The sequence below is a fragment of the Sarcophilus harrisii genome, chromosome 1 (assembly GCF_902635505.1).
Source record: "Sarcophilus harrisii chromosome 1, mSarHar1.11, whole genome shotgun sequence".
NCBI lineage: Eukaryota > Metazoa > Chordata > Mammalia > Dasyuromorphia > Dasyuridae > Sarcophilus > Sarcophilus harrisii.
This window is the reverse complement of record NC_045426.1, coordinates 610,151,905-610,175,813: the sequence shown is the minus strand read 5'-3', so window position 1 is coordinate 610,175,813 and position 23,909 is coordinate 610,151,905. Positions and strand designations below refer to the sequence as shown.

The 23,909-nt window shown below is 36.0% G+C and overlaps 1 protein-coding gene across 1 annotated transcript in view; it reads left to right on the top strand.

Moving 5' to 3' along the window:
• Positions 1–400: 400 nt before the first annotated feature.
• DERL1 (derlin 1) overlaps positions 401–23,909 on the top strand; it is a 37,354-nt gene continuing 13,845 nt past the window's right edge. The window contains exons 1-5 of the mRNA XM_031947154.1: positions 401–789; positions 17,001–17,112; positions 21,124–21,188; positions 22,359–22,385; positions 23,453–23,548. Coding sequence (XP_031803014.1) covers positions 637–789; positions 17,001–17,112; positions 21,124–21,188; positions 22,359–22,385; positions 23,453–23,548 — 453 coding nt within the window. The 5' untranslated portion in view covers positions 401–636. The remainder of the gene's footprint in view (positions 790–17,000; positions 17,113–21,123; positions 21,189–22,358; positions 22,386–23,452; positions 23,549–23,909) is intronic.

The window sequence follows — 23,909 nt, the reverse complement described above, 5'->3', positions numbered from 1 at the left end:
GACTAGGGCTCATTTAATCCCATTTCTTTTTTTACAGACTAAGAAACTGAGGTTAAGGGCAATTTTTTTTTCAGGGGCACAAAATAAGACTATCTAGAGTCTAGATCCAAATCTCTTTCCACTCCCTCACATTTTCATAACCAACTCCAGGTAGGGTTAACCCTTTAACAAGTGGGTTGATCCTGGAGATTAGATGGGGGGAGGAGGAGGGAAGGAGTAAAAAATCCGGCGCTGCCATTGGCTGACGCACCTGCCATTATTGCTCGGGACACCCTCTGTTCCCCGCCCCTTTGCCCTCTCCGCCCTCCTCCAGTCACCCTTCCCAGCCTTAAGCCCGCGCTTCCCCTTTAAGAGGCTGGACTTCCTGTTGCGTTGCCCCGGGAGTTGGAACGGGAAGTTTGCTTTCCGGAATACTCCTCCCGCCGCTCTCTTCTGTCGAATTCGGTCCCGCCACGTCTTGGGGGCTGCACCCCGTGGTCTCCGCCTCCTGTGTCCGTCTCGGCCGCCTGCCGCGGTTTCCGCCTCCACAGCCTCGCGGAGCCGGAGCCGGAGCCGGGGCCGGCCGCGTATCGCGGGGGCGGGCGGGGGGGCGGGGAGTCGGCGACGCTGCTGGTCCCGCGCGCTGGAGCTGCGAAGATGTCGGATCTCGGGGACTGGTTTAGGAGCATCCCTATCATCACGCGGTACTGGTTCGCCGGCGCCATCGTGGTGCCCTTCGTGGGCAAACTCGGCCTTATCAACCCAAGCTACTTTTTACTCTGGCCGGACGCCTTCCTGTACCACTTCCAGGTATCGGCCCACGGCGGGGCTCGGGAAGGGAGAAGATGGAGGGGGTGGGGTGGGGAAGAGAGAACTACAAGTCCCAGGTGACTTTTCGGCGGTTGGAGCCCAGGCGGTCCCGGGTCCTGGCGCACTTGGATCTCGGGTTTTGTAGTCCCTTATGTGCGAACGTAGGCTTCCTAGTGTAGGGTGGGGTCAAATCCTAGGGAACAGGGTGGAGAGGTCAAAGGCTGGTCTGGTTTTCTGTTCTACAAGGTTTTCGCACTTTTAACTCATTTCATTTTTCTCTGTTCAGTACAATCGGGCTTAGATAATCAAAATATAAGAGTCCAGAGAGGCAGAATGGGGTAAAGTCCTGGGATTTAGGACCACGACACCTGGATTTGAATCTGGGCGACCTTGGGCAGTTCTAATTAATCTGGGCCTCAGTTTCCTCATCAGTGAGATGGAGATTGGATTGCATGGACCCTTAGAGCCCTAAATACCGTCAACGTGGTGACGAATCAGATCTTCCAGAGAGAGAAGCATCTTTGAGTAGCCCATGACAGTCCTAAATTGCATTATATTCACAAGATTCAGAGTAAGCCATTCCTGAAGACAGGTGATCTTTACGAACTACTGTCTTCTCCCCTTCATTCCTTCCTTTCCTCCCTCCCGGCTTCCGTCCTCCGAGACACAAACGAGGAAATTAAGAGATGATGACAATTCCCAAGGGACCGGTTGGTTCTCAGATGCTTAAAGTGTCATAGTTACCAGATGGAAGGAGAGGAGGTGTAGGCTTTGGGTTTATTTGGGTTCCTGTGTCTTCACTTCGGTGAGTGGGTGGGTGACACTTTGTCATTTTATGTTTTCTTGTGTGTGAAGTTTCTTTAGATTCGACTTAAGGGTCTACTGGAAGAAGTCTTTGACTAAGTGCCACTCATTTTCTAAGTGAATATGATGACATCATGAGGGAAACACAAGACAAGTCAGAATTTGATGTGGATATCGGCATTATTGAAGAAATTCACCTATTCTAAAGTGTTAAGACATTTATGTACTAATTTGGTAGTGTTGTTTAGTTGTGTTCTACTCTAAAGTGACTCCTGGGGTTTGCTTGGCAGACACTGGAGTGGTTTGCCATTTCCTTCCCTGGCTCATTTTACAGATGAAGAAACTGAATCAAACAGGATTAAGTGACTTGCTGCTCAGGGTTACACTACTGGTTAGTGTCTGAGGCTGGATTTGAACTCTGGAAAAGGTGTCTTCCAGACTCCAGATCAGGCACACACTATGCTAGCTAACCAGTAATATAGTAGGATCTTTTATTTTATGGATTCAAATTTGCTGCTGGTTAAATCACATTCTCTGAAATATTATAATTGTAACTTACATGATATGGCACGTTGCTCATAATTCTGTTAGATTACATACTACAAATATCCCTATTTTATAAATGAGGAATGGGACTAAATAATTTCCCCATTGTCACACAACTAGCTAGTAGTGCTATAACTAGGAATTGAATCTAAATCCTCTTTCTTTAGTGGTGTTATATTAAAATAGAAAGAGGTCTCTGCAGCAGCATAACCAAAAAAACCACAGTTAATATTTACATATTGGATTGTATTTTTATTAAAAATTTACCAGTTATATTTTATTCTGGTTCAAGCCACACTTGAAAGTTTTGTAGGCCTCGAGCTATAAATTTGATATTCCTGAAATTAACAGCATGTTTTTCAGCAATTAATCTTATTTAACACAGCCTATTTCCTCACTGTTATAAGGGTTTTTCTCTCTATTTGCTAAGTGTTATCCTTATTGTCAGCTGATGACCAAATATGTTTAGAATCAACAAATAGTGAATGGCCACTATTTTTTCCCAAAGCTTTTCTTGACCCCTTGGGCAGTGAATGTACTCTTTCTCAGAACTGTCTGTATTTATGTTATTTTGTATAAGTTTAATATTTGTACATGGTTATAGTAATGTCTTCCTCATTAGAATGTAAGCCTTGAGGACAAGGAGTGTTTCACATTTGTAGCTCCAGATTTTAGCATAGTGCTTGGGGGCACCTACACTGCTTACAGTCTATTTGGGATTATTAAATGGCCCTTAAATTTTTAAGTTGTAAAGAGGAAGTTGAGAATGGAAATCTCACACGTCTTCAAATGAAATCTGATTGATTTCATGATCTAATCCTTCTCAATTTGTGTTTTTAGGGGGAAAAAGTGGTAACATGGATTTTTAAATAGGGGATAGGGTTAGGAGTGAGATAGAGAGGATATATGTGTGTCAGATGTAAACACCTTCTCCAAGAGTTTTCTCCACAACTAGTATTCTTCCTTATCAAGCATTTGGTTCAGAATTGAATGGACACAACCCAAGTTCACTTTTTATATATTATCCAGTGGGCCTAGGCTACAGCATGCCAGTAATTCTCAGATGTATAACTCCTGCTACACTTTATTCCACCTTGTCTTCTCCATTTATTGTCTGTGTCCTTGACTTCAGAAATTCTTTTTTTTTTATTTTTATTTTATTTAATAGCCTTTTATTTACAAGATATATACATGGGTAACTTTACAGCATTAACAATTGTCAAACCTCTTGTTCCAATTTTTCACCTCTTACCTCCCCACCCCCTCCCCTAGATGGCAGGATGACCAGTAGATGTTAAATATATTAAAATATAAATTAGATACACAATAAGTATACATGACCAAAACGTTATTTTGCTGTACAAAAAGAATCAGACTCTGAAATATTGTACAATTAGCTTGTGAAGGAAATCAAAAATGCAGGTGTGCATAAATATAGGGATTGGGAATTCAATGTAATGGTTTTTAGTCATCTCCCAGAGTTCTTTTTCTGGGTATAGCTAGTTCAGTTCATTACTGCTCCATTAGAAATGATTTGGTTGATCTCGTTGCTGAGGATGGCCTGATCCATCAGAACTGGTCATCGTCTAGTATTGTTGTTGAAGTATATAATGATCTCCTGGTCCTGCTCATTTCACTCAGCATCAGTTCGTGTAAGTCTCTCCAGGCCTTTGACTTCAGAAATTCTTAAAGCATGGATCAAGCCATGCAGAATACTAAGACGACCATGGTAAGTCCTTCTCTCTCTATGTATATTCTATTCTCTACTTGAAGACGGGTGAGCAAGCATTTATTACGGACCTGCTATGTATCAGACTACGCTAAGCACTCAGATTACAAAGAAAGACAAAAAATGGCCCCTCTTCTCAAGTTCCTCACAGTCTAATGATGGAGACAACATGCAAACAACTATGTATTGACTTGATATAGACAGAATAAATCGGGAGTGCTCTCAGAGAGAAGGCACTAAAATTAATTAGTTCTGGGAAAGACTTTTTATTGAAGTGGGGCTTTGGTTGAGACATGAAGGAAATTGGGGAATCCAAGAGGTAAATATGAGGAAGGGGAGGGTATTCTAGCCATGCAGAATAATCAATATAGATACTTGTAGAAGGCTAATGGAGTATAGTATTTGAGGAACAGCCAAGAGGCCAGGGTCACTTGATAATAGATTAAGTGCAGGGGAGTAATGTATTAAAAATACTTGAAAGAGAGAGGAAGAGGCCAGATTTTGAAGGGCTTTGGATGCCAAAGACAGTCTAGAATGCCTCCTAGCATATTTGATGGCTCACCTATAGAAAATGTAACATGTATATGTGTATAGTGAGCTAGATTCAGATTTTCAGATCTCATCAAGACAAAAAGCATATCTTCATTAGGCTGTTGAAAACAAAATTCAAATATGTATACATGTGTTTATATGTTTGTGTGTATACACACACATACACACATATTTCCAAGGGACTTTAGAAAGATGTTATTGAGTTCACTCATTTAATAGTTGAGGAAACTGAGGTCTCAGAAAGTGGTCAGGTCTACTTAGTTAGTTGCAGTTTCCTGTCTATTGCTATTTCTACTTTATCATGTTTTGTATTCTTCTGCCCTTTCCTGTTACTGTTTTAGACATGGAAGAGATCTCAGATATCCTCCAGGCAAATGGTGTCAGACTCAAATAGAAACGGGGACCAAGAGTCCTTGCTGTCAGCATATTGGCTAGGAAAATCATATATTATTTATGTTCTGTTTTATTTTTATTTGTTTTGTTAAAATTTTCCTATTAACATTTTAATCTGATTGTGGCCACACTAGGAGTGTTGTGGGAGGTGTGTTGGTGTGTTTGACACCATTTGTAATTTAAAAATCAATTGCTTACTTAGCCTTTTAAATAGTAGGCACTACTCTGTAACTTATCAATTTGGAACCTTAGGCAAAAGTAAATTATTCTTACTTTGGTGCAGCATAAATTTATTTGTCATAGGTGCTGCACCAATATGTCTTGTAACTTTTTGTAATTTTGTAATGTTCTCAAGCTTTCAATGTATGATGTCTGGAATTTCTTTTTTTTTACTCATGTACCATTCTCATGTTTCTAGCTTTTCAAATCTCCTAGTCATAATGGTGATGAAATTCCATTTTTTTTTTTTTTTTTTTTTTTTTTTTTTTTTTTTTTTTTTTTTTTTTTTTTTTTTTTTTTTAGAAATTCCATTTTCTTTTTGAAAACTTCACAGTGTTTGACTTTGGATGCTTTACAGATATATAATGAACATGTTAGTATCAGATTAGGGCAGGGAGAAGATAAAGAATTACTATTGCCCTTGATAAAGCTTTCCTTTATATAGTCCTTTAAAAATTACAAAGTAAAGGTAACAGTATAGTCTTGGCAAATCACTTTCCTTGTCAGTTAACCTGTTAACACTCTAAGAGCTATAAAGTTATGAATTTACATTGATGGAGTTTTCCATATTGGAACTTCTTTACCTGTGAAATCACAGACCAGGGACCCAACCATTGGACTTTCTTCCTAACAGTTCTGATCAGAGGATCTTAGAATGGACCTGGATAGGATCTCAGAGTGCATCTTGCTCAGCTCCCATTTTATATGCAAGGAAGTTGAGATCCTCATTGCATGCATTATTATGGTTAGTCTGGTCCATTTGAAATCAGAAGTACCTGGGTTGAAATCCTGCCTTTGATAATTACTAGCATTGTGGACATGGGCAAGTCACTTGAGCCTGGACTTTTCACATTTAACACAGATGAAGCTTAAATGAAATAATATGTTTCAAATGTGTGGAAACCTTTAAAGTGCCATGTGCATGTCATTTGCTGTTAAGTGATAATACTGCCATTTTACAGATGAGGAAACTAAGACACAGAAAGGTTAAGTGACTCAGGGGTCACACTTATGGCAAATTAGAACTGTTCATGTTCATGTTGGTTGAATCTAAACCACTGTTCTTTCTAAATATTCTAAAAATTAACATAATGTTAGTGATAAAAATATACATGTAAATTTATCCCTAGGTTGAACTAACAAAATTTACCTATCATTTCCTAAAATGATCTGAAACTTTTTGCTTTCCACCTGTTTTCTCAACCTACAGAAATAGAAACTGAAATTATAGTTTTGATCTTAGCAGAAAAAAATGATTCAGTTTCTAGGTTTGCTTGTGATAAAGAGGGAATTTCATCATTGCCTCTTTAATTCTGATTATTTTAACAAGGATTTTCTAATTGCTCTATTTTTCAAAATTAGCTTTCATTTTTTTGCATTCATAAGAATAAAACAACATTTCTCATGAAGTTCAGAATCTTGTTTGAGGGGAAGATTCTCCTTCCAAGTTGATTCTAACTAAGATATTACAAACGATTTTATTTTAGTCTTTAATATTAAGCTTTATATACTTTGCTCAATATTTCCCAATTACATGTAAAAGTTTTTTAACATTCATTATTTTAAATTTTGAGTTCCAAATTCTCCTCTTCCTGTCCTGCTCCCTCATTAAGACAGCAAGCAATTTTATATTAGGATACACGTGAAATCATGTAAAACATTTCCATATTAGGCATGGTTACAAACTAGTTTAACTTCATATCATTGTGAGGTTATTTGTAAAAAATTGTTTTTATTCTGTATGTAATGAGAATTAACATTTCCACGTTTAAAATAGCAAAAGGGAATTGTGTGAAACCATGAATCCATTATGTACAACTTACTTTTAAAAAATTAATAATAAATTCAACATATTAATTTCAAAGCAATCCTGTTTGCCTTTGTTTCCTTCTGAACTTTGTTCTGTTTTCTTTGTTGCCTTTTAAAAAATACTTAAGTGAGCATGAAGTCGTTTTCAAAGTGTGTTGAATCTGGTCTTGTTACTTCTGACTCACATTGAAGATTTTATCAAGAAATCAGAAATACTGGTTTCTAAAGCTAATAACATAGTGAATGATAGTGTTTGTTATTTGAAAATTTGTGAATTCCATGATCTTAATTTATATTGATACTGTCTACTTAATTCCTTTATATAATACCTAGCAAAGTATATAGCTGATGTTTAATAAAGATATTTTGTTATGACAATCTACACAATAAATTAATTTTCTCTTATACTTCTACCTACTATATTCACATCATAATTAAATACGGTTTTTAGTGGTTCTTTTTCTTTTTTCTTTTTTTTTAAGAAAAAAATACACACTGAAATGGGAGAGAATTGATCTTCAAATTTTATAGACTTATTTCAGGACATATGAAAAAATCCAATCACTCAATCCATGTCTGTTGGAAGACCCAGTATTCTGGGTTATTTTTCAGGGTTTAATTTTGATTTTTCTTCTATCATGATATTCTCTCCCTTGGTGATAGAATTTGTTTTTTTGGCTTCAGCTATTACTTCTCCATAGATGATTGTCATGTCAGTCAGTCAGTCAGTCAGTAAACATTTATTAAGTAAGCACTTACTGTGTGAAGCCCTGGGCTAAGTGCTTGGGATACAAAAGGAGGCAAAAGACAATGCTTTCTCCCAAGGAACTTACGATCTAATAAGAGAGATAATAAGCAGACAAATATATACAAACCAGTTATATATAGGGTAAATGAGAAATAAAGACGAGAGAGGAGGCTCTGGAATTAAGTAGTGTTGGGAAAAAGTTCTTATAAGAATAGGGCTTCTTAAAACTTTTTCCACTTGCTACCTCTGCCTGAGACATTTTTATAGGACTCCAGATATATAGGTATATAAAATAGGTATACAAATAAAACATTTACCGATGATCATAATTTTGTGATCTTTATATTTGGTTACAAGACTCTATATGGGGTTGCAACCCACAGTTTTTAAGAAGTTGGGTTGTAGAAGATGGCATTTTAGTTGGAATTTCAGGGAAGTCAGAGAAGCCAGTAAACAGATGAGAGGGGAGAGCCCCTCTAGAGCACATCTAGAATGAGAGCATTCTAGATGTGGGGGAAAAGCTAGAGAAAATTCCTGGATCTTAGAGATGGAATGTCTTGTTCTTGGGATATCCAGGAACTCCATGTCATTGTATCAGAAGGTGTGTAGCAGGACTTAAAAGTATAAGGACATTGGAAAGGTAGAAAGGAGCTAGGTTATGGAGAATTTTGAATTCCAGCAGTGTTTTATAGTTGATCCTTCGATGTTTGGGAACTATGAGAGGTTATGGAATATTTGGTCTCGCCTGCACATTTGGAAAATCACTTTGTTTGCTAAATAGAGGATGAATGGATTGGAATGGGGTGAGGCTCATAGATGCACCAGCAGACAGGGATATATTTCAAGAAATGTTGCCAAGGTAAAACAGAGACCATGGGGGGGGAGGGAAGTGAGATAATAATGAGTCACAGAAAACATTTGATTGTCCATCTGAGGGAATATGAGAATATATGTTGTCCTTTAAGAGTAATAGGGAAGGTAGAACATTAGAGGGAAAGATAATGAGTTCACTTTTGGACTTGTAACTTTGGAGATGTCTACTGGACATCTTCAAGATGATTGAGGTGTCTGACAGTTGGAAATGAGAGATTGGAGGTCCACAGATAGATTGGAGCAAGAAAGATAGATTTGAGAATTGTCAGCATAGGGATGGTTATTAAATCCATGGGAGCTGATGAGAACATGAAGTAAAGACTTATGAAGGGAGAAAAAAAGAGGGCCAAGAGATAGTGACCATTAGAGTTTCTAAAACTAAACCTCTCAGTCATCCCTCTGTACCACCCACAGTCCATTTTCTGTACTGTATTCTTCCTATCATCTCTCAATATATCTTAACATCCCTATTTATGAATATCTCTTATCATTCTTGTAATTCAGGTTCAAAACTTTGGAATTGTCTTTGACATCTCTGTTGTACCTACATCCAGTTATCAAGGCATATTGAATCTTCATTTCTAATTCCCATTCATTTTCATCTATATACCTTTCTTTCTATAAACCATCTTCAGATCCTCATTACTCTTTCTTGTTTGATTAAAATTATCTCCTGGTAGTTCTCAACACTCCATTCAGTGATGCAATCTTGTTCCCATGCTTTCCAAAGGCAAGTTTTGATCATGTTTGTCACTGTCTCATTCAAAAACCTTCAGTTGCTCCATGTTTCCTATCATTGTTGTTCCAAGCCCTATTTGGGATTTTCTTGGCAAAGATATTATGGTAGTTTATCATTTCCTTCTTCAGCTTATTTTACAGATGAAAAAACTGAGGCAAGCAGGGTAAGTGACTTGTCCAGAGTCAGATATACTAATGTATGTGACTTGTATACTAGTATGCTACTATCTGAGGCCAAATTTGATTTCAGAAAGTTGAGTCTTCCTGACTCTAGTTCAGCATTCTATCTTACACACCACCTAGTAATTCCCATTTCCCCAGTGAAAAATGTTCAGATTATTCCTGCTAATCAAGGCTCTCTACAAGCTGTCTCTAATATCTTTCCAGCATTATTTCCTACTATTCCTTTGCCAAAACTTTGTAGTTCTGTATCAGTTTCTCATTTTCAAGGTTCTGTTTATACTCTTCTGCCTCTTTCTGATGTCTCATTGTCATCCTTCAAGACTGCTCATGTCAGTTTTATCATGAAATCATACTTGATCCTTCTACTGACAAGTTGCATTTACAGCCTCTTTCACAACACCACAGCACAGTGTTTGGCACACAGGAAGCATTTAGTGTTCATTGACCAACACTATTTCTTATGAAACTATATATTTATCCGTGTGGATGGGTAGTATTGCATGGATTTGGAATCAGCAGAACTGACTTTGAACTCCTGCTTTGTGTGTATTGCTTTATCTTATGGCAGTAAGCACGTTACAGTTTTGTAGATTTTAGATTGAAAGGGGACCTAAGAGACCATCTGAGTTACAGGTTCTTAACCTGAGGGCTCTATGGACAGATTTCAGAGCAGTTTGTAAAGTTAGATGGGGAGAAAATTACGTTGTAATTTTCATCAGCCTTTGGTTTCCTTTGAAAGTTTGTATATTTTATTTTTGAAATGTAAACTTTAAACATAACATTTATTAAATGTAGTGCTCAGACAGGCACTGAGCCTAAGTGCTTTAGAGATATTATCTATCTTTTATCCGTCAAACCACTCTGGGAGGTAGGTGCTATTATCCTTATTTTGAAGGTTGAGAGGTTTGAGGTTTGAGACAAATAGAGATTAAATTATTTGCAAAGGATCACACACAGCTAGTAAGTGTTTTAGGCTGAATTTGAACTCGGGTTTCCTGGCTTCAATCTGTCATGGCATCCAGCTGTTTCCTTTTTTGAAAATGTTATCCTGAGGAGAACATAGACTTGTTCAGATCACTAGAGGTCCAGGATATGAACTTGGGCTAATCCCAATCTAGTCCAGCCAGTTTTCTCATGTATAAGTGAAAGGATTAGATGATCTTGTTAGTCGGACCTTGGATAAATGACAAATGCAAATGATAAATGCAAAATGGGGATAATACTTTACCTACCTCACAGGTTTGTAATGAAAGAATTTTTCAAATTGAAGCTGTATAACAATGCATTCTAAATGAATATGACCTTAATATTTAAAGGTTATAGTATAAAAAAATTGAAGCGAAGCAGATCACATTAGTTTTGCTTATGATAGAATCTACATACATGTTGGCTGTAATTACTTTGATTAGGACTATTAAAAAAATAGAGGCAATGGTTAATAATTTGTCTCAGTTTCTTCAACTGTAAAATGGGGTTAATGATAGCACTTTAAGGATTGTTGAGAGGAACAAATGAGATCTTTGTAAAGCAGTATTTGGCACATAGTAGCTGTTATGTAATGATTTTTTTTTTTTTTTTTTTTTTTTTTTAGTTTCTGCACTTTTTTTATTTACAAAACATGCATGGGTAATATTTCAACATTGACCCCTGCAAAACTTTCTGTTCCAAATTTTTCTCTCCTTTACCCCACCTCCTGCCCTAGATCGCAGATAGTCTAATACATGTTAAATATGTTAATCCAGTATATGTATATATATTAATACAGTCATCTTACTGCACAAGAAAAATCAGATCTAGAAGGAAAACAAAATGCAAACAAACATCAATAGAAAATTTGAAAATTCTATGTTGTGATTCACACTCAGTTCCCACAGGCCTCTCTCTGGGTGTATATGGCTTTCTTCATCACTGAACAATTTCAACTGGTTTGAATCATCTCATTATTGAAGATAGTCATGCTCATAATGATGTTTTTATTAGCATTGTTAAATATCATGATTTTGGTGTTCTAGGGCTAATTGTTAGCTGTGAGCTGCATATGCTGATTATCAACTGCAAATTGGCATTTAGTGAGAAAACTGGTGATCTTTCCTAACTTTTTGGGAATTGTGACACTTCCTGTTTTGCACTTGCCTGTCCTTGATTTTCAAATAATCCCTCTGCTCCCCTTCCCTAGCAAACCCCCTCACATTGCCTAACAGTTAGTTAGGAATTATTTCTGTTATTGGCCAAGCTCAGTTGACAGGCTCTCTCTTACTGGAGAAGGAGAAGTGTTCAGCTAATACTGCTTTGTTTTTCTTCTACAGAACCTTAGCTTCTGAAATATTTCAAGAAGTTCTGAATGAAAAAAAAAGTTGGAAGTTTTGTTAGCTACCAGAAAATAGTCTTTCTTTGAATAAGTAAGATACTGTAGGGATTTGTTTTAAAGGTTAAATTGATGTTCATTATTTTAAAATATTGTCACTTTCTTATCTCTAGAACCTCTTTTAGTGACAATGATGTACTTTTAAGCAAAGCAGATTGACACATTGAACACCTTATTGCACATCTCTAGTTTTTTGTCCTTCTGCTGAGAGGAGGGAAATTTACTTTTCTGAAGTCATGATTTGGTCATTGTAATGATCAGATTTCTGGATTTTTTTCCTATTACATAAATTTTCTTATTATGAACTTAACAAACCTTACACTACATAAAGAACAGAAGAAAGAATATACATGAAAGTGAACTTCTCTTTTGTGTAGCTAGGTTAAAAAAAGTTTTTAAAACTCGACACAGTAACAAAAATAGCCTGCTTGTCTATGTGACCTTCTGAACATCCTTCTGCTCTTTGTTGGGTCGTTTAAAAAATATTTCATTGAGCACCCCTCCTGCCCTTTCCTAATGATTTTTAGTATTATTTTCCTTTATATTACTGTGGTCATTGTGTAAATTGTTCTTCAGGTTCTGCTTGTTTTGTTGTGTATCAGTTCATACAAGTTTTCTCAAGTTTCTCCCCAATGTTCATATTCATTTTCTTCTTGTCATGATTTTATATATGTATGGATCAGATGAGATAATTATGATAAAGTGCTTAGTGGAGTAAGAACTAAATATAAACTTTAGTATTATTAATTATAGGCCTTCAGATCTAGCTCCTATACTATTCTTTTTGTTTTTTTTACCCTGAGGCAATTGGGGTTAAGTGACTTGCCCAGGGTCACACAACTAGAAAGTAAATTTGAATTCAGGTCCTTCTTACTTCAGGACTGGTGCTCTATCCACTGCACCACCTAGCTGCTCCTCATAGTTATATTTATAGTTGACAATTTATTCAGCTTTTCCTCAATCATTGAAGAATTTTTTCTCATTCTTTTTTGTTGCAGAAAGTTATATTATGAAGATTTTTGGATTGCTGTCTCTTGACTTCCTTAGGATATATGCCAAGGGAATGGTATAGATGAGTCAAAGGGCATGAACATAATAGATCTTTTCTAGAGTGTTTGAATTCTTTAACAGTTCCTTTAAAGAATTCACTCAAGTATTTCTCCTCCTCAGCTCTCCCAACAATAGTCTCCCCTATTGTCTTGTTCATTTCTGCTTGGTGTGAGGTGAAATGTTGAGGGATTCTCAATTGGGTGCATAGCTAGCCCCTAAGGGCTCTTTCCCTTGATTTTGTGACTTCCTCAATCTTACTGGTAATTGCTTTCATTTAAAACAAAATTCCACATGGTCCACACAGAAGATGAATAATTATGTTTTGTGTTTGTAGAAGCTTTTTTTTTTTTTACACCATATTTCATTTTAGCTTTACAATGATGTATAGTAATGAATTATTATCCCCAATTGATAAATAAGAAAATTAAAACATAAGTTATGTGTCTAAGATTATTAAGTAGCTCGTAGTCATGGGATATTTTTAGGGCAGATTGGTGATACAGTGGATATAATACAGGATTGCAATCAGAAAGACTTCCCCAAATTCAAATCTGGCCTCACATACTTAACTAGTTGTGTGATCTTAGGCAAGTTACTTTACCCTGTTTGACTCAGTTTCTTTAACTGTAAAATTAGTTGGAGAAGGAAATGGCCAATCCCTATGGTACCTCTGCCAAGAAAACCGTAATTGGAATTACAGAGTTGAACATGACTGGAAAACAACTAATCAGCAAAGCCATAGGATTTTAGAGGTACAGGATTGTATTATTTCTCTTAGATCATGTTGCTTCTAATCCATTTGATTTAATTCCAAAGGAATATTCAGTGATTGGCACGTTTAGTCTCCTAGTGGGTGTAGGGTAGTATTCCTTTCCTCCAGACTTTTGCAGATAAAATAAAAACTTTAGTCATCAGTATTTATTTGAGCAGGTGATCATATCTAAAAGAAGCTGTCAGATTGGAAGGGAAGAGATTTAGCTATACTGACAGTAGTCATATCATACTTTGATAGCATCCTATCTTTTCTGCACACTAATATTTATGATGTTTCACTTGGAGAGTTAAAATGTGGTTGAAGTCACTTTTTGTTGTTAAGTCATTTCAATCTAGTCTTCTTTGAGAACCCCATCTGAGATTTTCTTGGCAAATCTACTGAAGTTGCTTAATTCTTCCTTCTCCAGCATTATTTTATCAATGAGGAAATTGAGGCAGATAGGGTTGTCCAGTGGCTTGTCCAGAGTCTTATGACTGGTAAAGTGTCAGAGGTGGATTTGAATTTGGGAAGGTGGTAAATCTTCTTGACTTCAAGACTAGCATTTTGAGCAGGACTAGGAGATCATTATATACTTCAACAACAATACTATCAATTCTGATGGACATGGCATCTCCAGCAATGAGATGAATCAATCAGTTCCAATAGAGCAGTAATGAATTGAACCAGCTACAACCAGCGAAAGAACTCTGGGAGATGACTATGAACCATTACATAGAATTCCCAATCCCTATTTGCCCAATTTTGATTTCCTTCACAGGTTAATAGTACACTATTTCAAAGTCTGATTCTTTTTGTACGGCAAAATAACTATTAGGACATGTATAAGTATACATGTATTTATATTGTATTTAATTTATACTTTAACATTTAACATGTATTGGTCAATCTGCCATCCGGGGGAGAGAATGGGGAGGAGGGGAAAAACCGGAACAAAAGGATTGGCAATTGTCAATGCTGTAAAATTACCCATGCATATAACTTGTAAATAAAAAGATATAATAAAAAAAAGACTAGCATTTTGTCCACTGTATCATATAGTTGCCTTGAAGTTACTTAAATGCCAATAAAGCCAACTTCTTGGATAAATTTAATTAAGGAGAAAGGGGTTTTGTTTTGTTTTCTTTAATGTCAACAGCTATGAGTTTTAAAGAGCAGGTGTGCACTGTGTTGCTAAAAATAGAATTGTGGTATCTATTAGCATTTATAAATCTTGAGTCAGAAGGAACAATGGTAGTTTCTTGAATGAATAAAGCATTTATTAAATGTTTACTATGTGTAAAGCACTGGTGATCCAAATAGAAAATAAGACAAGCAGCTTGTTTTAAGGAGTTCCTGTTCTAATAATAGCACATAAGGAGGGTTTGGAGTCAAAGAGCAAGAGTGGTAATGTTTCCTCTTAATGTTATTTCCACTTATTTCTTTCCCAGTTTCTTAGGATATAATGATATGTAAGTGGTAGTCAGTGTAAGGGAAAGGCGGTAGAACTCTGGATGTTAAGGACTGAGCCTTAGGTCCCTTATCTGTTAAGTGACTGGGTTTGACTAGAAAGCCACTTTTAGTTTTAAAATTCTGTTTGTGATCAATTAAGCAAAGGAAATAGCGTAGATTTTGTAAGGATAGCTTCAGCCAGTATGTCATTATAATCTAGTGTTGGGAGATTCCCCAAGGAGGTGCAACCTGAGGTCAGACCTCTACCTGTTGACTTGTTTTCTAACATGAGCAATAACCCAGGAACTGACATTGAAGAGAAACAAGAACTCCTGTTTGACATTATTGTCTTTGGACTATTTTGAATGGCCAAAAACAAAACAAAAAATGAAACAACTGGGAATGTAAAACAGATAAATTATCCTTCTGGTTTCTTTCTCTCTCAATAAATTCCGATGGATCCCTATTACTTCCAGTATCAAATATGAAATCTAATGAAATCTAACCTTTCATAATTTGCCTCTTGAGGCCTTTTATTCCTTATTATTCTTACTTGTTGTTCTCTTAACTTTCCTTACCAATGCCTGGAAAATATTGGTGTTGGGAGATTGATTCTCCAAACTAAATAATGGTGGATGATATAGCACACTGAAAGAACAGTGACTCGCCTATTTAGATATGGTTGGTTGCCTGTCACTGTGCAGCTGCTCTTGGAGTGCCCTCCTTCCCTCACCTTCAACCTCTTACTTAGTTTTTTCCAGGCTCTTCTTTAACCCCAAGGTTTCTCTGAATGTTTTGAAACACATGTACCTATATGTGTGGAAGAGCTCTGAAAGTCTAGAAACTCCTTGAGATTTCATTTTCCCCTTTGCATTTCTAGCACCTCACACAGTAACAAGTAATATATAGTAGGTTTTTAAGAAATACTTGGAGCCTCAAATTACATTACAGCATCAGAGAGGTAGGTGTAGGCTTGATTATTAGGAATTTTTTTTTTTTATGGTTAGAGCCCTAACACCATAGAATGGACTACCCCAAGAGATAATGAGTTCTTTCAATATATTGGAGGGTCTTCAGACAAAGACTATTGTTAAGGTAGGGGAAAGTTGAATTCTGTTTTTGACATATTAAGTTTAATGTATCTACTAGACATATTTTAAGATGTCTGAAAGGCAGTTGGAGATTATATTTGGAGATCAGCAGAAAAATTGAGGTGAGATATATAGATAGAAGACTCATCAGCATAGAGATTGTAATTAAATCCATGGGAATTTATAAGACTATGTGAAGTAGAATAGAAAGAAGAGAAGAGGACCCAAGACAGAAGAACCCTGAGGGACATTGACAGAGAGAGGGATGGTTTGGAGGAGGATCCCGCTAGTGAGACAGAAGGAGTGGTCAAATAGGTAGGAGGAGAGTCGGGAGAGAATGGTGTCCTCAAAACCTCAAAGAAGAAAGAGTGATCAGTAGACTGCAGAGAAGTCAGTGAGAATGAGGATTGAGAAAGGGCCATTAGATATGTATAATAAAACATTAGTCACTTTTGAGAGAGCAGTGTCTTTGGAATGATTAAGTTGGAAACCAGATTGTAAGGAATTAAAAGAGTGAGAAAAGTAGAGACCTTTATTCTAGATGATCTTTTCCAGAATAGCTTCTTCCTCACATGGTGGTTGAGATAATATAGAAAAAGTACTTTATAAATCTTAAAGCCTTATATAATAAATGAATTCTGGGTAGCCTACATCTCGTCATTAGAATCAGTGATGTGTCTTACCTTAGAAAACATTCTAAGGTATTTTGCTCTCTGAATGTGTTCTGAGCTGAGAAGTGGAGCAGCAGGGGCAGTTAGACTGCTAGTTTTGGAGTCCAGAATATCCAAATTAGCAGGATGCTTATTGCCAGTAAGGGAGAGTGCTTTTCTCGGTAAATTTTGACTTTATTTTGTCTCAGAATAAGCTAAACTTATTAATGTTTATGATCTTTATTTTGATTTGGACAGATATGGAGGCCAATCACTGCAACCTTTTTTTTCCCAGTTGGCCCAGGAACTGGATTTCTCTACTTGGTGAATTTATATTTCTTATATCAGTATTCTACACGACTAGAAACAGGTATGTTTTTCTTTAGAATAATTTCCATATGGGTGTGGGCTTTCAGTGTGACCTTTGCATATAATCCATCTGTCCAAATGCTTTCTTATTTAATGGGATATTGAAATCAATTAAGGAGAAGAAAAGCCTAATGTATGCCTTATATCAGAGAAAAGCCACTTAATTTAAATTTCGAACTTGTATTTGTAATTGTGTATATTTATTTTCTTTTTATATTTTTTTGGTTGGGGATGAGGTACAGTATCTTGGATAATAAAGGCCAGATATGGTCTTAAGTGGAAGGAAGTCAATTAAAGAGAAACTTAGAAAGCTCAGTTTAGCTACATCCTTGAACTAGTTCCAGATTTATGGTTTGGATTATAGGTATACTGGAAGAATCTTCAGTTAAAATTTTCTGTTCACTAAATTGTAATTCATTCCCTGAAATACTCTTAAGTGCTTTTGTGAATTGCTGCTTATATTAAGAGATAGTAAATCAATACTACTGTGATAAAAATGTAAAAATAATTTAGCTGTTAAGTCTAAGTGGTTGCGAAAAGGTTGACTGATTTCATAGTCTTTATATTCTTAAAATAAATATATTGGCTATTAGTCCAGATTATAGATTGAGGGTCCTGAACTGCCCATGATTCTAATAAAGAACTTAAACTACTGAAAAATGGGAATTATATCTTTGTCATTAGGGAAATATGAAGCTTAATATTTTAAACATGAAAAAAAAATGCTATTGCACTTTTCTTTAGCTGATATTCTCAATAAAAAGCTGTTACAAAAATATATTTAGAGAATACAAGCATTTTATTGTTTATAGATATATATCTTAAATTTTGCCTTTGGAAAAGAGCCTTTAACTAGTACAAATTACATATGAGGAAACTTCAGAGAGTCTAGTGCCCAGAATTGCATAGCTTTTTGATGGCAGAAGGTCTGCTGAATGTCAACATTAAACTAGAGACTTTTGACATATATTTCTGAGAATATTGTTTCTCTTCATGAAATAGTCTTTGGATAATTTCTAAGTGCTGTTTCTATTCTCGAGTCTGTACTCTGAATATCAGTACTTAAATGCCATCTAAGTAGATTATCAAGGACCAATTTTTAATTCCAGGCTGATTTTCCTTAGTGTACGTGATCTGTTTGAGCCCATCTCTGCTTAGCCAGCCAATATTTACTCAGGAAATGCAAAATAATTTTTAATATTACTAGATCTATGGAAAAAATAATATGCCTTTCAAGGCCAAATTTGTTTTTGATTGTCTATTTTTTGCAGTTGTAACCCACCTATTTGCATGGATAATCGAAAGCTGACTATCCACAAATGTCATTGAGCAAACACGAATCTCCAGCAAATCACATAAGAAGTTTGAGGTAGTTCTTATCTTGGAGATCATTTTGTGCAGTATCTTTATTTTTGAGAATTTATTTTTGGAATCTGGAAAATTTAAGTGGCTTATTGAAAGTCACACAGCTTTTTTAGGATAGTCAGGACCTAGAACTCAGGCTTTCTGTCTTCCAGCTCAGTGCTTAATCCATGATACTATTTAGACTCAATAAATTGGATTTAATTCAGTTACTATCAGCCCCAGGTGTTGCTGCCTGAATATTTACCAGCCTGACCAAATTTTAAGGTGCTCAATATGTGTGGGTGTTTGCTTATTTATGAGGCTTCTGATTTGAATGGGAAATTGCAATTTGAGGCCTGTTAATTTGCAAGTTTTAATTCACTCAGGTAACTAAAATGTTAGTTTATTCAGTTTGTGTGATTACAATGTCTTAAGTATTCTGAATCTGAATTTGTTTTTGAAAAAATTATAAGGCTGAAATCCATTTTGAAGGGTGTAAGCCTTCATTCAGAAATCACATTGGAAGTTCACTCAAATTCATCACTGTTAAACCTTAACATGAAGCTTTTCTCAGTGCTGTGGTCAGAATACCCCACACTGCCACATTCAGGGGGAAACAAAGGAACTTAGAGACAAATGCTTGTGATTTATGTGCCACCTCCTAAATTGAACTATGGTCTGCTGGAAGTATGGATTTCAGTTTCTTTTCAGCTTCTTTAAAGACTCCTTGTAATCAAAAATATTCTAATTTGATTGGTGTCAGACATTTACTAGCTGTGTGACTTTGGGGATTTCATTTAACTATACTGAACTTCAGTTTTCTCACCTATAAAATAATTACTAATAACACCACCTACCCTTACCAGGGTTATCATAAAAATCAAATGTGATAACATATAGAGAGCTTTACAAATCTTAAAGTGCCATATAAATACTGTTATTACTAAGGTGACTAGTAACTTTACTTTATCTCACATATCTTAAAGTGTTTGCAATATGTCAAGCCTTGTGCTAGCCACTGTTCCTTATAAATTATTGGCTGATGGGGACTAGTCAACTTTTCGAGTAGACACACCTTCCCATGGAAAGAAATGCAAGTACTATCTTTATTTGTTCTGTTGGGCCTTGACCATCATCTTTAATGTCTGTATGTATTGGAGTTGTACACCTGAGCAATGCTGATCTCTTTGTGAGATGGCAATGTACAAACCTGGGTGTGTGCTCCAGTGACATTAAGTAAAACTAGGTCTAGAAATTAGAGACATTAATCTACTGTATGATTTAAAGCAAGTCTCTTCTTCGGTTCTTGATTCTTCTTCTTTAAAATGGAAATAATGCCTCTTCTCCCTCCCTACATTAGAGGGATTTTCTAAAGCTCGGTATACTTTCAAAATGTGAAGTATCATAAATATGACTGTAAATATTTAAAAAAATGATTGACATCTGGAACATAGTAATTCTTTATTACATGTTCTCACTAGGATGTTTCTTTTTTAATAAGGAACTATATAAATAACAATTTACATATTATTACATGGCTTTTGAATGGTCAATGAATGACTTTCATTGAACCTGGACTTGAGGAGTCCAGGATTTTAAACTTATAAATTTTAAAGAATTATTTTGGTGGTTATCCTCAGACCAGTTCTTTTTTCTGCCATCTTAACACTGCTTGATGTTATCCACCTTTTTCCTGTAGTACTTTCAAGAACACAATCCTGTTGTAAAGGGAAGATCAACTTGACTTTAGGATATTATGTTGTCCCACTTACAATGGAATGACTGTAGGCTGTGCCATGTGACTTTAATATGTGACTTTTAGTTTGCCTGCTATAGGCAGAGGGCCTAGGATCCAACCCTAACTGTCATGACTAGTTTTGTGATTGTGGCTAAGGCATTGAACTTCTTTGATTCTCAGTTGTCTGATCTATAAAATGTACACAATGCTTTTGACGACTACTAAGGATTGTCATGAGGAGCAAATGAGATAGTGTACATGAAAATGCTTTGTAAACTGTAAGTATTTTGTAAGTGCAATTATTGCATATTATCATATGTTATAGAATTTTGGAGAAACCTGAGACCTTATAATCATCAATCTAGTCCCTTAAAGTAAGGGTTGAGATTTTTAAAGGTGCAAAGTAGTCAAGTGGCTTGCCTGAGGTCACATACTAATTAGTGGTAAAGCTTTGACAAGAACCCAGGCCTCTCCTGGGCTTTGTCCAAGGCATCTTCTGTGATGCTTGCTTTTGGCGGCTGCTTGCCCTTCTTACCTCTCATCCCTCCAGTCCCCCTTGGAGACATTTAGAGTGGGATTATCCTCAGAGAGGGATTTGATCACAGAGCAGTGCATCAAAAGCATATTTAAATTCAGATGGGAAATTGGAGCTGACTTTTCTTGAGTGCTTTAGTTTAGGGTCTTATACGTCTGCATCATTTAAAATGTCAGAAAAAGTGTGTTTTAAAATAACCTTTTATTATTTTATTCAGCAGGCTTTCACCTGTGCTCTTCCTTGTCCCCTCCCTCCATGAAATTGAGTTCTTAGTTTTTCGGCATGATTTTTTTTTTGTTCCCTCATTTATTCTAGAAATATGCTATTTTATTTAAATTTTCACCACAGGGCCCATTTTGATCAGGAAATCTGAATTTGTTTATTTTTGTTTTCAGGGGCTTTTGATGGAAGGCCGGCAGACTATATGTTCATGCTTCTTTTTAACTGGGTTTGCATCGTTGTATCCTTCTCCTCGTCGTCGTTACTTTCTATGTGAATGAGCCCCTCCTTTTTATGTTTGAAAATCCAAACAGGAATTTATCAAATTCTGCACATTGTTGGTATCTTTGCTTACTAGCTAACTCAGTCTCTCCTTAAAAGCTTCCCCAGGGTTAAGAAGATGTGTGATGCTTCTTCTCACTGTTTCCTTTGTGAGAGTTTTCATATTTTTGTGTGGGTTTCATTCTTCTTCTTGCTTTCCTGTTCTTTGTGTTTTATATATGACAGCTTGTTGACTACTGAAAGAAAAGATGCAGTACCTTAAGGGAGTTTTGAAAACTGTGGTTATCCTGGAAATTTAGTCTGAAATCAGCCCCCTTTTGTCACTGCATTGTTTCCCTCGGCTTCAGACATTCAGTGGTAATTAAGTCCCCTCTTCTAATAAAAAGCCTCTGGAAAAGGACAGAGTGGAGTCCAGTTTACTTTTTGCATCAACAAAATTGTCAACAGGCTGGGCCCTGCATTTTCTGAGTCCTCCTGACAGATGGTGAGAGCAACAGAAGGAAGGGACTCGGTGGTTCAAATCCTGTGCAGAGTTGGTGAGGCTGGTGGCAAAAAAAAAAAAAAAAAATTGGGCTTTTAAGTTTCCATTTTTAGCTTGGAAGAGAACCAGTTATTTAGAACCTTTTCTCCCTTCTTTTTGGGAAGTTTTCCTATTATAACTACACTTTGGAGTCCAATAATGAACATTGCCCCAAGGAGTGATTGACAGCTCCTATTCTGTAGGGTTTGAGAGAAAAATGCTGAAATTCTTAAAAGATAAGGCAAAGGAAAGATAGGTAGGTTTGTTTTGTACATAAAAGCAATTTCTACTGTTGCTTGTTTCTTGATGGCATCTGTTTCAAAATGTGAAGAATCACCACAGACTGTGGCAGCGGTATATGCTTGGACATTTTAAGCAAACTGAACTATGGAAAATGTTTTTCACTTCTTAATTTTACTCTCATGCTTCACAGGAATGTCTTGGACTAGATGAATCCCCAACACAATCCCTCCAAACCAGATTCTGTAAAGGAAAACCCTTATATTGAAAAAATACTGTCACCAAATACCACTAGAAATCAAAAGACCAAATCAGATTTGATTGTGCAAATTATTTCCTGTTGAATTTTCCTTAACTCTCCAAACTAAGATTACTGGTTTAATAATGGACATGCAGGTAAGTGTCTCCATTAAAAATACATATTTCTAAAAATGTTTAATATATTAACTTTTATCAGAACTATTTTATCATATATATGTTATGATGTTTTAAAATATTAATAGTTTATTCAGAACTTTTTTTTGCATGATAAAATTGCTTCAGGCACTTATTTGTCTGTCTTTTGCATTGTATTGTTTTTAGTTCCCTCTTAAGATAACAGACACAATGTTTCTTAAATACCTTTCTATAGGAGAAAAAAAAAAGAATTTTGGAAAAAGCATTTGTTCTGCTTGCTAGCAAAATCATCAGTATGCATTATCTTAACACATTACTTGTGTATCTGTTGGAGTTTCCTAGCTGTGAGTTGCAGCCTCTTTCCCCTCTTCCCTTTTTGCTACCAATGCCACATGAGTTCTTGTTTGATAAAATATACATTGGACTGATTTATGGGCATTGCCTAAATGCATTTGAAAATGGGTAGGTTGTGTTGCACCTGATTTCTTCTTGCCTGATGGAATTGACCATTCACTTCAAGATTTCATTTTTTTTCCTCACTGTAGTGGTGGTTATACTATTCTTTTAGTTATTAATCCTTTTATTTTTCCCTTTTGATTAGGCATTTGGTGTTTGATTATCTCCAACATCTTGCTTGTACAGTTTTTGTGTGTGTCTCATTAGATTGCGAACTTCTTGAGAACAAGGACTATTTTCTTCCTTTTCTTTGTATTCCCAGAACTTAGCTCAGTGCCTGGCACATAATAGATGCATAATAAATATTTACTTGACTAATGACCAAATGTTTGTTTATAAATTAAAAAAAAAAGTAGATTATGACTTTTAATAGCCTAAATATGAAAACCACTAGATTTGGAATATGTTCCTTTTTTCTCTCCCTTTCCAAATTGGGGGTATTTTATTTATTTTTCTTTTTTACATCCACCAAAAATAGCACCACATTTGAGATGTTTGAATATCTTCAGGTTAAGGTCTAGCATGATAGGCAATAGAAAAAGTTGAGAACTAACTGGCTTTCTTTGTGAGTCTCTGTTCACTTAGCCTTATATGTCTGATTTCTTTTGCAGTTGCTGATGATTCCTTTGATTATGTCAGTACTCTATGTCTGGGCCCAGCTGAACAGAGAAATGATTGTATCATTTTGGTTTGGAACACGATTTAAGGTACATTCCCAAAGTAGCAATTCATTTTCTTTCACCCCTCTGGCCCCATCAGCCTTTTTTTTTTTTTTTTTTTTTTTTTTTTTTTTTTTTTTTTTTTTTTTTTTTTTTTTTTTTTTTTTTTTTAGCTCTGAGATAGTTTCTATCTCCCCCAGAAGAGGTCACTGCAGAGCAATATACTACAGGCAGTTTCAGGGACTGAGTTTTATTTATTTAGTCGGCTCAAAAAGACTAACCTTGTTTGAACTCCTGTGCTATTTTAATATGGGTAACACCTGTTGGAGCAAAAGGTGGTGGGTGCCTTACCTCACAAAACGGTCAATTTGTCTGAAGGCAGGCTAGTTTTTTCTCATTGAAATCAAGT